Consider the following 16415-nt stretch of genomic DNA (forward strand, 5'->3'; position numbering starts at 1 on the left):
GGCAGGGCACCACTAGTGAATAGTCAAACAGTACATAGTTCACCTTGGGGTTCATCTCTGACCTAGCAACTCTGTCATTGATCAGTTTTCTCCTGGTTCAGGCTTTGTAATTTGATATATTCCTAAATCATTATCCATTTTATCAAGTCTTAATTTATTAGAGTAAAGTTCTACTTAAGCCATGATGGACTTGATCTGCAGTCCCCTTTCTCTTTTCCAGTGTCTGTTGGAATGGTTCTCAACCAGGTAGTCTCGTGCCAACTCCCCCGCCCCCCAGCCCTGGGGACATTGGACAATCAGAAGACCTTTTTGACCCTTAAAACTAGGGATGGAGGTGCTACTGGCATCTATTGGGAAGTGGTGAGAGATGCTGCTTAGGACAGCCTACAGCAAAGGATTACTTGGCCAGAAAGGCAGTGATGCTGAGCTTGAAGACCCTGGGGTATTGGTATCTTGAGCAAACCTCCCTTCTTGACCATTTTTGTTTATATGGATTAACTGCTGTATATCTTGATTTCTTCTAGTTCATCAAATTGCATAGTTCACTTCCAGCCATTTGTTAAAAATGAACTTGTCTACAAACATCCTTCTGAAAACAGGGCTAGGCTATAGGTTTTGACAGAGCTTTCCCTGCCCGTCTCTAGGGAGTTTGTAATCGGATTTTGATTCTTAAAAATTGTTTTAAAATATGCCCTGACTTTTGAAAAACCTTCTGGGAAACCATATCAGATTCATAAGTTTGAGTCCCATCTATTTGGTTTTATCTTTTCAGTATGAATTTTTTTTTAGCGGCTTTCACCAAGATTTCTGTTTTGCCCAATATTTGATACTCCTATCTTCTAGCATTTTCCTAAAATACTTATGTACCTTAGGAGCATTAAGCTGATTTTTAAAATGTGTTAAAACTTTTAACAGGGAAACTTAACCTGTTTTTACTTATATGTAGTTTGACTTGTGTTCTTTTGCCTTTTTGTATGATTCTCTTGTGGTTTGGAAGCAATACTTTCCATTTTATTAGAACCCACATCTTATCCACTTCCTTTTTTCTTATGTACACAGTTCAAGTGTGATGCTCTGAGTCATCATCTGGCTTTATTTTCTCTTCCTACTGAATGCTAGTTCAAGTATAGGACTCTATTTAAATAATTTCCATAGAACTTTGCAGACACTGCTCCCATTGTCTGAGGAATTACATGCTGATCTGAGCATTTCTTTCTGAAAGCTGTAAGAGCTCCTTGGGCTTCTGAAACTATCACCCTGCCTCCAGATAAGCCATCTTAAGACCTGGGACTGTCGTTAGTGTTGAGAAATAACTATTTGTTTCGTCCTGGACCATCTAGAACTGGCTTTCATGTCTTGCACTTTCCCTCTTGTCCTTTTGGGCAGCCTTCTGGGAGATTCTGGAGCTCCATCTTCAAAACGCTTTTTTCTAACATCTTTTCCACTCATGAATTTGGAGTCTTGAGAGACCTAGGAGAATCGGAATTATTACGGAAATGAAAACTATTTGCTCTTAGAACCTCAACTTCTTGAGTTGGGTGTGTCTTCCTGGGTTCTGGCTTTCCCCCAAGCATTTGGTTATTGGGTAGATTTTTTTATTTGTAAATGATCAGTCTGGAGTGGTTGTAGGGGAGGGATGGAACACTGGAGGAAACGCTCTGGCCATGGGGTTCTGTTCTCCAGATTATTTCTAACTACTTGAGGCCTTTGCACTGTTTCTGTGGTGTAAGCGCCCTCATTTTCTAACAGCCTGGGGTAGACACCATTGCTGCTATGGTTTGGCACAAGTAAAGGAGGAGGCCAGCAGACCGTTCAATATGAGCCATGAAAGCTGTTCCAAGGTCCCTACACCTGATCTTGAATACTTCTATGACCACTCCCTTTTTCCCAAACAGAGTTTGGTCTGTGACTTTTCTCCTTCAATCTGATCTTACCTGTTCCTTAGGGTTCTTTAAAATTTGTGAGCCATCCATGCCTAGCACACCTTCTCGTTTCCCAGCATGCTGAACTACGTACTTCAGTGTCTTCCTGTCTGAGCACTGGGACAGAAGGAAGAAGCAGACCCCTAGGCCCAGGCTACCGTCTTGGTCAGATCTCTCTGCGGTCACCTTAATAGAGAAACCCTTAAACCCTCAAATCTTCCTTATGTGTTTGAAGGAGACAAACCCCACAAGTGTGAGTTCTGCGACAAGTGCTTCAGCCGGAAGGACAACCTGACCATGCACATGCGCTGCCACACCAGTGTAAAGCCCCACAAGTGTCACCTCTGTGACTATGCCGCTGTGGACAGCAGCAGCCTCAAGAAGCACCTGCGGATCCACTCGGACGAGCGGCCCTACAAATGTCAGCTCTGCCCGTATGCCAGCCGCAACTCGAGCCAGCTCACCGTCCACCTGCGGTCCCACACAGGTAGGTCCCTGGCCCGGAGACCTGTGCCTTACCTGTTGTCCAGTTTCTTAACCTTCATCTCGCCAAAACACAAGCAACCAAGAGGACTTGGTGGTCAAAAGTAAAGGAATTGGAATCTCTGTGGTTTTTCACTTAGATGGCAATTTTCAGTAAAACGTGGAAGTCTGACAGCTGGGTTTTTTCTAACTCCATTACATAGGCCACAGCTGGGGATGAGTACCCACTACAGCAGGGAAGCAAGGGATGTCTCTCAAAAGTCTGGCGTATAAACTAGGTGTTTCAGTCATTTCACATAAACTGATCGCATGGCTGAATTCAGATGCGTTGCAAAATTAGTTGACTGGAACTGCAAATCACAGACTTCTAGTGCTGGAAATTAGACTTGGCAAAGAGCTTTATCTTCCCTTTGTGAGACCCCATTGAATAACAATAGATAGAATCAACCAGTTCATCATGGCACAGAAAAGTGGGGATTGGGAGGCTCATAAGAAGGCCCAGAAAATGAGGCTTTTCAATGAATTCATGGAAGATGGCGAGCAGATAGGATATGCTGACATCTGAAACTAAGTTTAAAAAAAAAAAAAAAATCGTCCAGCAGACAAATGGCTCCCAACTCTATGGCTGCCTCCCAGTCTTTCTAACCAATGTTTTACTGCCCTGAGAGCTCTGGACTTGGAACTGGCATGTAGACTGCCAAGACCACAGAGCTCAGAGGAGAAGCTAAAGCCTATTGGCAACATGGTCCATACTGCCCAGTAGGAGGTAAAACCAATGGTCACCTATATCTAATCCTTAAACCAATCTGTTCTTCCTAAACTAAATGTCAACTATGGATTATGAATCATTGGCAGGAGATGAGTGATCTAAAATGCCCCAAATCTAACAAATCCTGGAGTTAACAGAGTACTTGGGTCACAGACAAGAATTCTTCAATTCTAATTGGTATCTACCCACTAGCAGAAATGTTGCATCCAAGAAGAGTTCTTTGAAAATGTAGTGAGAACGAAGTAAGAATTAAAACTGGAATTGTTGACTACAAAGGCAAAGAAATTTCCCAGACATTAGAAGAAAGAAAAAAAAAAAAACTGATTTGGATAACTGAGAAAGAATAAGAAATTGGAAGTTTGGTTACTGACTAGGTCTAGGAAAAAAAAAATAGAAGTGAGAAAATCAAATGAGAAAGAATTTCCCAATTCTAAGGAGCCATGAGAGTGGAAAGGATTCACAAGATGCCAAGCAGTACAGAGTGGATGGGCAGAGTCAAACCTAGAAAAACTTCTCAGTAGTATTAGCTTCTAGGGGGATAGTGGAATAATGCCCTCAAAGTTGGGAAGTGATTTTGAATGAAGAATTCTATACCCAGCTAAACTATCTGAAGTATACAGGTAGAAAGTAGACAAAATTAGGCAAGAAATCAAACTACCAGCCATCATGCTAGTGGAAGTTACTGGAAGATAAAGTCTTCTCCAGGGAGAAAACAAAATTTGGCGTATTTGATATATATTTGAATATAGCAAACAGAGGTTGCAGTAAAGGGAAGTATCAGGATGATTCCTATGTTGAAGGTTTAAAAGAAAATTCAGTAAATTAGAAACTCAAAATTCACAAGAAATTTTATCTAAAATATTCCATAATTAAAGGACTGGGTTACTTTTGAGATTATGGCAAGATTCTTTTTTCCTGAATGCATAGTCCAGTCAAGAATTAAGCTAAACTGTGACCCAAAATGAGCATGTAAGAAAAGAGAATCAGTGTGACCTTAATGCTAACAACATTATCCAATGGCCCAGGTGTGACAGTGACCCTCTAAGGAGGTGAGTGGAATTCTGGTGCAGTATTTGGCCCGGTGAATGACATATACCCAGTCATAAATTACAGTTTGATTCGAACACTGAAAACAACTAGTTAAAGCATGGGAATTCACTGGCCAGAATGCGAATGTTCTTGAACTTAAATGTGAAAATCCTGACAAGTAGGAAGAGGTAGTATGGTGAAGACAAGGGAATCCTCAAGAAACCTCTCAAGCTGATGGACTAAAAGTTAGGATGCTATTACCCAATGTAGAAGATAATGCCAGAGGGGTAAAATACACACCCAACAATGGAGGAGAGGCTGGGGGGGTAGGGTGGACGTGTAGGGTAAGTGAGATCCTCATCTCTGCTTATGTTCAACTGATGATAATCGTTAAAGTAGCAACCTCCAGAAGCACTAAAAATCCTTAGCAGTGCCTCCAGAGTACAAAGGAGGCTATGGATTTTCAGGAATTTGTCCCCTGCTGCCATATTCCTGTATTAATTTTATAAATAAAATTCAGTCTCGTTGTGTAACTATGAGACTTTAGTAATACAAGCCAATCGATTGATGTAACACAGCTGAAACATTAGAGTCAGCAATAAGTCCTAGTTTGATTCGGCACAGTTGTAACATAAATTGCACCTCTCCCATGCCCAGTTTTGGGGTGTTAGATTAAATGAGAGCTAGATTGGAAAGTAAAGTGGCCTCATGAAGAGTGTGGACTTGGACGCCCTGGTGCCTGAGTTCAAATCCCTGCTATTTGACCTCGAAGCCTCCATTATCCCATCTGTTCAATGGGGGCAATAGTACCCACTGATAAGATTGTTGTGAGGATAAAAGAAGTTAAGGCACATGGTAAGTGGCGGTATCAGGGAGTTACCCGTCGTTGGAGTTCAAAGACCCAACTCTCTCTGCACCACGTGTTCTGACGCATGTTCGGAGGGGGGAGGGAGGAGTTCTTTTGCCTGCTTGCTCTAATGGAAACACACCTTCCGTTGCTAGGGGACACCCCCTTCCAGTGCTGGCTCTGTAGCGCCAAGTTCAAAATCAGCTCGGACTTGAAAAGGCACATGATCGTGCACTCGGGGGAGAAGCCTTTCAAGTGCGAGTTCTGTGACGTCCGCTGCACGATGAAGGCGAACCTCAAGTCGCACATCCGCATCAAGCACACGTTCAAGTGCCTGCACTGCTCCTTCCAGGGCCGGGACCGGGCCGACCTCCTGGAGCACAGCCGGCTGCACCAGGCCGACCACCCCGAGAAGTGTCCCGAGTGCAGCTACTCGTGCTCCAGCACTGCGGCCCTGCGCGTGCACAGCCGAGTGCACTGCACCGACCGCCCGTTCAAGTGTGACTTCTGCAGCTTCGACACCAAGCGGCCCAGCAGCCTGGCCAAGCACATTGACAAGGTGCACAGGGACGAGGCCAAAACGGAGAACCAGGCCCCGCACGGCAAGGAAGGGCCCCGAGGGAGCAGCTCCCAGCACGTGGCCAAAATAGTGACCCAGCGGGCCTTCCGCTGCGAGACCTGCGGTGCCTCCTTCGTCAGGGACGACTCTCTGAGATGCCACAAGAAGCAGCACAACGACCAGAGCGAGAACAAGAACTCAGACTTGGTCACCTTCCCGCCCGAAAGCAGTGCCCCGGGGCAGCTGGGCACCCTGGTCTCCGCGGGGCAGCTGGAGACGTCCCTGGAGCCCAGCCAGGGCCTCTAGTTGAGCCACAGACGGTGGTCGGCTGTCCGAACGCCAGACAGATGCTGCGGGCCAGCCCTCCGAGCGGAGGCCGCCAAGCCAGACTTGTCACCAGCTCTGGGGACGGATGCTCCAACTTTATAGGCCCTCAAGGCCATGGCTGCGGGTCACTGGCGTGAGAACCGATGCCAAAGCAACAGCGTGGAGACACCCCTCCACGTTGCTGTCTTCCCTCCAAACATCGGCTCCGCAAGTCGACCCAGTCGTTCCAAGGCTGGGGGGGGGGGGGGGGGTCCACTGCGCACCGCTCTATCCCACAGGGATAGTTTCGTGATGGATTCCGATCCTAAAACTGATCCACCTCCAATGGAATTATGAAACTGTTTAGACCACGTGGAGAACTAAACTGATGTGTATAGTGGGGAAGGCTAGGATGGCGGCGGGGGTGCGTTACGTGGAGGACCTGGGGCATCTGGGAAAGTTCTATTTCTTAACCTGGGTGGTGGTTATGAGTGTTTGCCTTATGCATTCGTGTGGTTCCTTTTATCATTGTCTTATAATAAAAAGGCAGACTCAGCTGTAGAATGACGTAAGAGGAACGCTCCGTTTTTCTTTACATTCTTCCATTAGACTGGTTAGGGTGTGGGGTTCTCCATCCCCACCCCATTCAGTAATGCGTTCGGGGCGCACACAGATTTCTCGAGGTATTAATGCTGCAGTGACGTGAAATGCAGCTTGACCTGTAGGTGGCGCCAGAGATCAAGCTAACACTGGCTGAGCCCGCACGTGTGCATTGTGAAACTGCATTTACATACTTCATAGAGAAAAGACTTGGGGCCCCGGGCTTGGTTCTGGGACGTGCGATGCATGCGGCAGGCGGAGCTTAGGGTCTTTCATCCCAATAAGCACTTGGTGTTCGCCGAACCAACAAATGAAAATCCAAACTTCTTGTAGATGGACATTTTACTTTGGCCAAATCTTAGGAGGCTCTGGAATGCCAATGGATCTATAACTTATCCAGAGTTGTTTCGTTGTTTGGCATCTTCAAGTACAGTTTTTGTTTAATAGAAATTCTTATGCGCCCTCATCAAGTTAAACATCGGTGCTTTTAAAACCGATTAAATAGATCCATCGTTTTTGGTAAACTAGGAGAAAAAGGACGTGAAGACTTTTATAGACTGTACACAAGGGAATAAATAGTTCACTTATGGAAGGTATGTAGCTTATTTCATTATGAATTCTGTTGTTTGAACATACCTGATTTAAGTGTGGCAGCAGGTGAATGATGATACACTGTTGGATCTCTTTGTTGTAAGGAGAAAATGATGTCTGAGACCCATGATAGAATTAATCTTTGCTTTGCTTGCTTTGGATTGCTTTGCTTTTCGATTGTCCAGAAGAGTGTCTGGTGACTGAATGCCCATGCATTGTACAAATTCTGTTGTCACCTCTGTTTGTCATGAGTCTTATCTGTGTTTCTGTTCTAGTAGCAAGAGGGCTGTTGACCTTTCAAGTGGGAACCCGTAGATCGAAATCATATAAACGTTCCTTGAACTTTTCGTATCACAGCTCTTCAGATAAACAGGAAAGCCTTTTTAAAAGGTATTTTTTTTCCCCAGTTGTATGGACTTCAGGGGTCTGAGGTCCACCCTGGGTATAACCCGTGAATTTGGATTCCCCATAGAGCAGAGGTTCGCACAGAGTGCCAGACCACATTGTAAATATTGGAGGCATTGTAGGGCCGTAAGGTCTCTCTTGTGAGGAAACTCTGGCTTTAGCACAAAAGCAGCCATAGGCTATAAGAGAAAGAATGAACGTGTCTGTGTTCCAATAAAACTTTATAAAACAATTCAGGAAGTACAAGAGTAAACCCTTCTAGGATGAGACTTCAAATATATAGATAAGGACAGAACTGTGGGAAAGAGCCGTGATGGCTAAGGGGCTGCTGACCTGGTGCAGACCAGAACGGCCAAGTTTCTGTGCCTCTGTTTGAAAGGTCAGTATGGGTCTGAAAGGGGAAACTGAGTATGTTTGCGGTCTGACTTCACCCAGACCAGGAGTTGGTGGACTTTTTCAATCAAGGGCCAGATAGTAAATATTCTGGGCTTTGCTGGCCTTTGTCTATTCAACTCTGTTCATCTCTGCTGTTTTAGCACAATTACTCAACTCTGCCATTGTCACTAAAGTAGCCGGAAATAATAGGTAAGCGAATGGGCATAGCCGTGTGTCGATAAAACTTTACAAAAAAAGGCCATGATTTGGAAGGCCTAGTTTGCTGACACCTGAGCTGGACTATTGATGAGTACAAGCAACAGGGTAAATGATCATGGGTTAAAAACATGGGAAAGAGATACTGAGAATGCTAAATGTCCTGGGGTCCCTTCAAGGAGGGGGCTGCTTCATGCAACAGATGAGTTCAAGTTTAGGCATTGGGAAAAACGGGGTCCTTCTGATCTTTATTCAGATTGGCTATAAAATCTCCAGGAAAGAGTCCAGAAATCAAGATGACCTCGTGTTCTTTTCTGCTTATGGTTTCTTGCTGCCTTCTAAGCACTATAGTACGTGGATTTTTTGGTCCCATTTAGTTTTTCTTAAAAAGGATGAACCTGTTTCTGTTGCCATGGCAACATGAGTTCCTACTCTGAGCCAGACATTGTGCTAAGAACTTTATCTGTGTTCACTGATTTCTCCCAGTGCCGTCCAGAGCTGGGACTAGGGCAAGGGAAGGGAGGCCTTTGCCTAGGGCACCAAAAACTCCATAACCAAGAAATACTTTAATTGGCAAACTATGGGCCCCAGGTCAGCCACTTTGTTGTTGTGAAGTAGTAGTAGAAGTTGGCCTGGGAATTGAGGCCAGTTATGCAGGGGCAGAATTGGATCCTAGTCTCATGTAAAATTGCATTAAAATATTGACCTTGGTCAGTGAGATTTGGGGTACCACTTTCTTTTGGCACCTGAGGGGACTGCCTCACCCACCCCACCCTGATCCCTGCCTCTGGTCCAAATGCAAAAACCGGAAGCATAAAGGTGAAGAAACTTCTAGAACAGACTTAGGTTTCAGCCCCTGGCAGGGTAGCTCCAGAGTCCATGTTAACAAAATGCTAGGCTGGGTCTCAGACAAAAATTTTATTAAAGTAGTAAATTGAGCAGGGTGATGTGGACAATCCCGAAGAAGCCTTTTGACGTAAGTTAATGGGGTTGAGGAGGAAGGATGTGAGGAAGCCCCAGCCTCTGGCAGTACTATCTGGCTGGCATCCAACCAGAGACTCGGATTCTCTGTTTGCTCCTCTAAATGTGCCGCTTCAGGCATTTGGCTTAATGCTAAAACCAACTGGTGTAAAACGAAACTAAGGTTGGCTTACCTGTTCACCCGTTTCTTGTTTCTTCAGTTGGGGGAGGGGGGAGGCAGATTAGAAAATAACCAAGAACTAGTACTGTGACCTTCTGATGTTGGGGAACATGGCTTCTGTCTTCTCCCCCACTCTAGATCTTCCACATGTGGTCCAAGATGGTGCCGCCTTAAGCTCCAACCAGGTGGAAAAGGCCATGCCCCTTCCCCTAAACACGGCCAGGAAGTTGTACGTAAACTCTAGCTCACCTCCCCAGCTACCTGGCAGGTCCTACGGCATTGCTATGGTGAAGGGAGCTGGGACATGGTGGCTCTGGGGTAGCCTCTGCCACGTTAAAACCTGGAAAGAGACGCTAGGTCATGAGTGTTCTCTGCCCCTGAGCAGCAATGCAGCCTCCTAAAAGTTGGAGACGACTTTCCTAGGAAACACCTGGCTCAGATCCCGAACACCCGGGGTGTTCTATATACAAACACTTCGCTTTTATCAGGGTTTTACTGGGGCTGTCTTTGCCTGCTCTTGATGGATGTTGGTCCATGGCATTTGTCCACGGTTTTCTGTCCCTCTAGTCCAGTGAGCTCAACAGTGGCCACAGTCACCTGGGAAGCTCTTAGGTATATGGAACCTATCTTGAGAGACCGCCTGGGGCGGGGGGTGGTATTTTCTGGAATTCTGCAGGTGATTCTGATGTGCAACAGGGGGACAGATGCTCCCATTGAAGGAGCAGGGCTGTCCTCATGGACCTGCCACCTTGCTGTCACAAAGGGCCCTACACTTAATTGTGTGCTCTGCTCTTGCCATCCTGAAATTAATTTTTAAACAAAGAGCCCTGTGTTTTCATTTGGCATCAGACCCTGCAAATTATGTAGCTGGTCCTGTGAAGGAAGAAAAAGAATCTGCCTAAGAAGGAAACCTGCCTGTGTTGCTGGTCCAGAAGCTGTCGTAACCATGGTGGGCCAGACAGGGCTCTGCATGGGAGGAACAAGCACGGGGAACCATGGTGTTCAAGCATTCCTCTGCACCATTCCATTCAGACCTCACAAGGAATGGCATTTGCATTTGTCCTAATAAGGGAACCTATCTTCAGAAAGGTTAATACAGCTAGTGCAGGATAGCCAAGCCCAGGTGTACCGGGCTCACATTCCCACATGGTATCTGCAGTCTGGGTCTCCACCCAAGTATAGGGTGTCTTCCCCTGGCAGAGGTGAGGGAATCAGGTGGAACCATTTGAGTTCCAAATGTTAAGGCAGAAAAAGTATAAGCACTTTCTGCAAGAATGGGGAGGTCTATGGTGGGATTGGGAAAAAAAAAAAACACTTCAGTTATGGGTAGCGGATGATTGCAGAAGTGTCCCTAGGCTGTCCGACCACCTGCTGGGGCAAGTATTGCAGGAACGACCAACATGACTTTCTCCCAACATACACTACATAATTGTATTGTCTGAAGTCAAGAGTGTTAGGATTTGAACCCGTGTCTGAGGCTTGCCAGTGGAAGTCCTTCTAATACCCAATACTGCCGGCTTGGGAGATCTGCCTTAAGGCCTGAGTTCATTTTTTTGAGGCCTGGACCTCTTTCAGTCCAGTGAAATCTATGACTCCCTTCTGAGTGATGTTTAAAGATTTTATTTATTTGGGCGGGGGGGAGAGCAAGCGAGAACACGAGCAGGGAGAGGGAGAAGCAGACTCCCTGCTGAGCATGGAGCCCGAAGTGGGGCTCGATCCCAGGACCCTGGGATCATGACCTGAGCCGAAGGCAGACGCTTAACTGACCGAGCCGCCCAGGCCCCCTGAGTGATGTTTAAAAGAAGAAAACAATGCATCTGTTTGCAAGGGAAACAATTATATTGAAATAGTTATCAAAATATTTTTTGAATTATGTACACTTAATAGTGCATTAAATATGTTCTAGCAGCAGATCTAGTAACTCTTATTTTGAAATGGTGATGGTATTTCAAGATAACTAGAGCCTGAAAAGTTATGTATTTCACATGTTCTATGCACATACCTGATTTCCTTTGGCTTGCTCATGCCACTGTGGTTTGGTACCTATATCCAGAATTGACAGAAATGCTCAATTTCAGTTGAAGGCTAGTGCAGGAAGTTCCTCTTCTTTCCTGTCCAAGCCCTTGGACCCTCTAAATTCCATCCATGGTCCCCTTGACCCTATATGAAGACCTTCAGTGCTAATAGAGTTTTTGGGATCTGGTGTCCGTGGCAAAATTTGAATCTGCACTTGCTTACATCATAACACAGATCTAGTAGCACCAACATTTGAAAACTTAACCCCCAGGGCGCCTGGGTGGCGCAGTTGGTTGGACGTCTGACTCTTGGTTTCAATGCAGGTCATGATCTCAGGGTCCTGGGATGAAGCCCCACATCAGGCTCTGCAAGGAGACTGCTTAAGATTCTCTCTCTCCCTCTCCCCCTCCTGCTAGTGCTGTCTCTCTCTAAAATAAATCTTAAAAAAACTTACCCACCACCCCTGCCCAAAACACCTTGCAGTAGGAGGCCTTCACCAAATGAGCTCTTTGTACCATGGTGTACAATCTTTTTCCAATGAGCTGCTCTTTCAGATGGCTCAATCCTCACGTTAGTTTAACGGACTTTGACCCGCAGAAAGCAGACATTGTAGGTTTGGCCAACAATCCTGAAGTTCTCAAGCCACTGTCCCCACTCATATAGTACCATATATTTCTTGAAAGGTTGCAAAAGACTGCCTTCAGCCTTTTCGCTAAGGGTAGGCTTTTTGCCCATTGCCGGGCGGGTAACAGGTGAATAACAGCAGTTAATTCTAGTGTTCAGCCTAGTGTCCTTTGCACTTGTTAGTTATAAGAGTCCCGGGAGGGGAATGGTGTTTCATTTGTATTGGTGGTTACTTATGGATTTGAAACAACCTACCTTTGTTTCTTTTAGTTTTGATAAATGATCCCTTTATGGGTAAGAGAAGTTGATTCCCTGTGTAGAGTTCTTTCAAAACAGATATCTCTAGGGGAACCTGGGTGGCTCAGTCGGTTAAGCATCTGCCTTCAGCTCAGGTCATGATCCTGGAGTCCCGGGATCGAGTCCTGCATCAGGCTCCCTGCTCAGCAGGGAGTCTGTTCCCTCTGCCCCTCACCCCCCTCATGCACTCTCTCACTCTGTCTCTCAAATAAATAAAATGTTAAAAAAATAAAGACATCTCTGGATTTTGAGAAAAACTGGGTACATTTGCCTCTTCAGTTGTCAACCCATCCCCAGGTGAAGAAGACCTTTCTATTACCAGTATCTGAGGGCAGCCATGGTGCAGATGTCCTTTAGAAATGTTTAGCCTTTGAAAGAAAAATCTTTATTCCAGGTACTCATTTCTTTCCTGCCCCTAGCCCAGTCTCTAGCCCAGGGGTCAGTAAACTTTTTTGTAAAGCAGGTAATAAATATCTTCGGCTTTGTGGGCCATTCCGTCTCTGTTGCAACAACTCAATTCTGACCTCATAGTGGAAAGGCAGCTGTAGACAATACGTAAAGGAATGCATAGTTGTGTTCCAGTTAATCTTTATGGACAGTGAAAGGAGTTTCATGTAATTTTTCACGTCACAAAATACTTTGATTTTTTTTTCCAAGCATTTAAAAATCTGAAAACTACTCTTAGCTCATGGATTGTGCAAAACAGGTGGAGGGTTACCATGGGAAAGCCTGAGCAGAGTATACAAGAGATCTCTGTTACTTTGTACAACTGCATATGGACCTACAATTCTCAATAGAAATGGTTTTTGTTTGTTTTTTATGAAATAACCAGTAGATGGCTGGATTTGGCCCCTGAGCTGTAGTTTACAACCCTTGCCAGTCAGAAACACATAAAAATACAGTATTTGATTTTAAACTCTCATTTCTTAGATTATTTTTGACACAAAAAGCATGCTTGAATATGATTTCTTCTGATGTGTCCTGTTCCCAAACATTGCCTTTATATTACAGTTCAAATACAAAAGGCTTTGCCGTATAGGGGTCAGTGTAACTAAAGACTCTAGTGTTTCTCAAGCATTTAAGGGATAGATGAAATGAGTTTATGTTGTCAAGTGTTCACTTCTTTAGGAAAGATGATGTGTCGAGTTTTCTAATTAGGAAAGTCATTTATAAAAAAAAAAGTCTTGGCATTCTTAGGGTCTTGTTTATATTTTAAAATAGTAATACATACACATGATTGGTTGGGGGGGTACTTTATCATGATGTGCTGTAAGAAGTCTCTCATCTAGGTCCCTCTTCGACCCTTCCAAGAGGCGGTCATCATTAGCGTGTCTTCATATCCATGAAAGTTTTGATTTCAAACTTGTCATCATGCTGTTTTTGTGTTGGGTTGGCTGCCAGTCGTAATTCTAGTAGCTACCAGTGCCAGCCGGTGCTCTGAACCTCCAACACCTCTCCTCCATACAGCAGCTTTCCACTGGCCCCACTTCACAGATCGAGCTCCTGGAAGAGTCCTCAGTCACTAGCACATAGTGATCCCAGACATTTTCCTTGTGATTCTCCCCATTGGCTGCACAGGAAGCGCCTGGGCATGGCGCCGAAGGCCCTCTGTCTACCCTCACACACAGAGCCGTGGTGATCCTTGTCTCCCACCTTGTGAATGACCTCTCGCCATTCTCTTTTCCTTTTCTACTTCCCCCATCTACGTGGGGGCCGCCTCCACAACAGACATGCACCACTAGGCTACTGCAAAGGGCCATCTGGTCACCTTGGAGATGCGTTCCCTGCAAGTCATGGCACATTACCTGTGACCATTCCAATAAGGATCTGTGGACCAAACGTCAGCTCTTCTTCTCTACAAGTATTCAAGTTTTAAGAAATTATTCTTGAATAGGCAAAGACTAACAGAACACACATCCCCTGCTGACCTTTCTTGCATTTTTATATCCAATGGGCATGGTCAACCATTAAAATAAGCCCACGTGTGTTTAGTCAGACTAAGCTACAAATCCGTAGTCCTTCATCTGGAAAACGGAGACTACAGTGAAGTGAACAAAACCTACACCTTGACAAGGGCCGCTCAAACCAGTAAGCAATGCCCTGGTGCTTTAGCTCAGAGCGTTAGGTGGTGTATTAATCAACCATTGCTGAGATAATGTTGCATAACAAACTACCACCCCCAAAACACAGGGGCTTTCAGCAGACTTACTTTCTCACCTATGGTTGTCTTGGTAGCTCAATTTTAGGTTAACTGGACCAGGCTCCAGGTTTCAGGCTGGGTTCTGGTCTATTCCGTGAATCTCCACATTCTCCTTAGGTCAGTGGTGGTCCTGATCTTCTCATGGCCGATCACAGGAGCAAGGCACAAGGCAAAGCAAAAGTGGCAAAACTGGATAAAGTTTTGCTCACATCACGTCGGCTAATATCCCATTGGCTATAGCAAGCCCAATACCCGAGGGGTGGGGAGATACATTTCCTGTGCACTGGGGGGACCGCAGCATTCTCTGGCCGAGGCTGTGAGTGTATAATCCTGTTAGAGATGAGTAGGGGACCTAGAAGCTAATCCAGGGATCAGCATTCTCCAGTCCATGGGCTAAATCTGGCCAGCCACCTATTTTTGTAAATAGTTTTACTGGAATTTCAGTGTACGGGTGAGATCGTTATAGATTCACCTGCCATTGTGAGAAAGAATACAGAGCAAGTCCTTGGACAGTTCACCCAGTTTCCCCCAATGGCAACCCACCACTTGTTTTTGTACAACCCTTGAGCTAAGAAATGGTTTTCAGATTTTTTTTTTAATGGTTGAAAGAAAAAAGAAATTGTGATATGGGAAAACTACATGAAATTCAAATGTGTGTTTGTAAAGAACACAGCACATCTGTTCATTTGCCTTGTCTATGGCTGCTTTTGAGCTCCAGTGGCCCAGTAGAGGCAGGGACCGGGTGTCCTGCAAAGCCTAAACGAAGACCGTGGTCCTTACAGAAGGGGCTTACCACCCTGCCCTAGCCCATAGCAGTAGGTACTCACTGTACTGGCAATAGCCTGCCTTTGTTTTGGGATTCCTGCGTGCCCGGTGTTCTCATAAGCTTTGCCTACCTGACGTCATGGAATCAGCACAAGAACTGTATGGGGGCAGGGGAGAAGCCGTTTTATCCCCATTTTACACACGAGGCAACTGAAGCTGCAGAACTTGCCTGAGGACACATAGGTTCTGAGTGGCAGAGCCGGCATTCAACCCCACACAACCCAACCTGCGGTCCCGCGGAATGAACCACCCAGCTGTTCCGGGTCTTTCTGCTCCATCCCAGTGGCAGTGGGAAGGGTGGATTTTAGGTGCTCTGTCCTGCTGAGCAGATGAATGAAAACAAAAAAAGCATCCGAGGAGAGTACCAACAACCCCTGAGCAGCACTTAGCAGGGTCTTCACGTCCTCTATTGGAATTCTTTCCATCCTTTGAATCCTGTTTCAAATGCCACCCCCTAATCCTGCCTGACTGGAAGGACTTTCTCCTCCTTTTCCCTTCCCAAAGCAGACAATAGCTCTTGTCAGATTCTGCTTTTAGGGTCTGTGTGTAAGGTTGTTTTGCCCACGTCATACTCCTCAACCGGGGATACAGACACTAGGGTACTCCGGTCAATACTAAATTCTCTGGGTGCGCAGTATCTTCCAGATTTGTATGCCAAGTATGTGAAACACCGACGTGACATGTTATAATGAGGAATTTTGAAACTCTGCCTCTGGTGCCTCTGAGGTTTTGTGGTTTGGTGTCATGAAACCCTCCTGATGCCGAGTGGCCATTGGTAGGGAGGGTGGATGAGGCATTTGAAAGATGAGCCACTTTCTGATACAGAAAGTGTTCTGTCCTCAAGAACTGTCGATATTTTTAAGCAACTTTGTTTTCTTATGACCCAAGCCATATGTGGTCATCAGAGAAAACGTTGAAAAGCAAAACAAAAATGAAAAACCTATAATCCAGCCATTGCTATATCTTGATATTGGGGCACCTGCAACCCAAAGGAAGGTAAGGAACTTTCCCTGTTGGAAATGCTCCGATGAAAAGCTTTGTGGAGAACTGTAAAGTGCATCCTTATTTCTTGAACGTGAACTTCGAATATAGCATGGTGGTTAAGAGCCCAGAGGCAGCAGTCAGGATGGCTCTTCATCGTATTAGCTGCATGACCTTGTTCATATCACTTGAGACCTCTGTACCTCCTTTTTTTAATCTATGAAATGAA

At 45.4% G+C, this 16415-nt stretch overlaps 1 protein-coding gene across 1 annotated transcript in view; it reads left to right on the forward strand.

The window, feature by feature from the left end:
- Positions 1-6096, forward strand: part of ZFP64 (ZFP64 zinc finger protein) — a 77981-nt gene extending 71885 nt beyond the window's left edge. Inside the window, exons 8-9 of the mRNA XM_032387705.1 lie at positions 2158-2409; positions 5206-6096. Coding sequence (XP_032243596.1) covers positions 2158-2409; positions 5206-5915 — 962 coding nt within the window. The 3' untranslated portion in view covers positions 5916-6096. The remainder of the gene's footprint in view (positions 1-2157; positions 2410-5205) is intronic.
- The last annotated feature ends 10319 nt before the right edge of the window (positions 6097-16415 follow it).

This window comes from Phoca vitulina, unplaced genomic scaffold (genome assembly GCF_004348235.1).
Source record: "Phoca vitulina isolate PV1807 unplaced genomic scaffold, GSC_HSeal_1.0 scaffold50, whole genome shotgun sequence".
NCBI classification, from domain to species: Eukaryota; Metazoa; Chordata; class Mammalia; order Carnivora; family Phocidae; genus Phoca; species Phoca vitulina.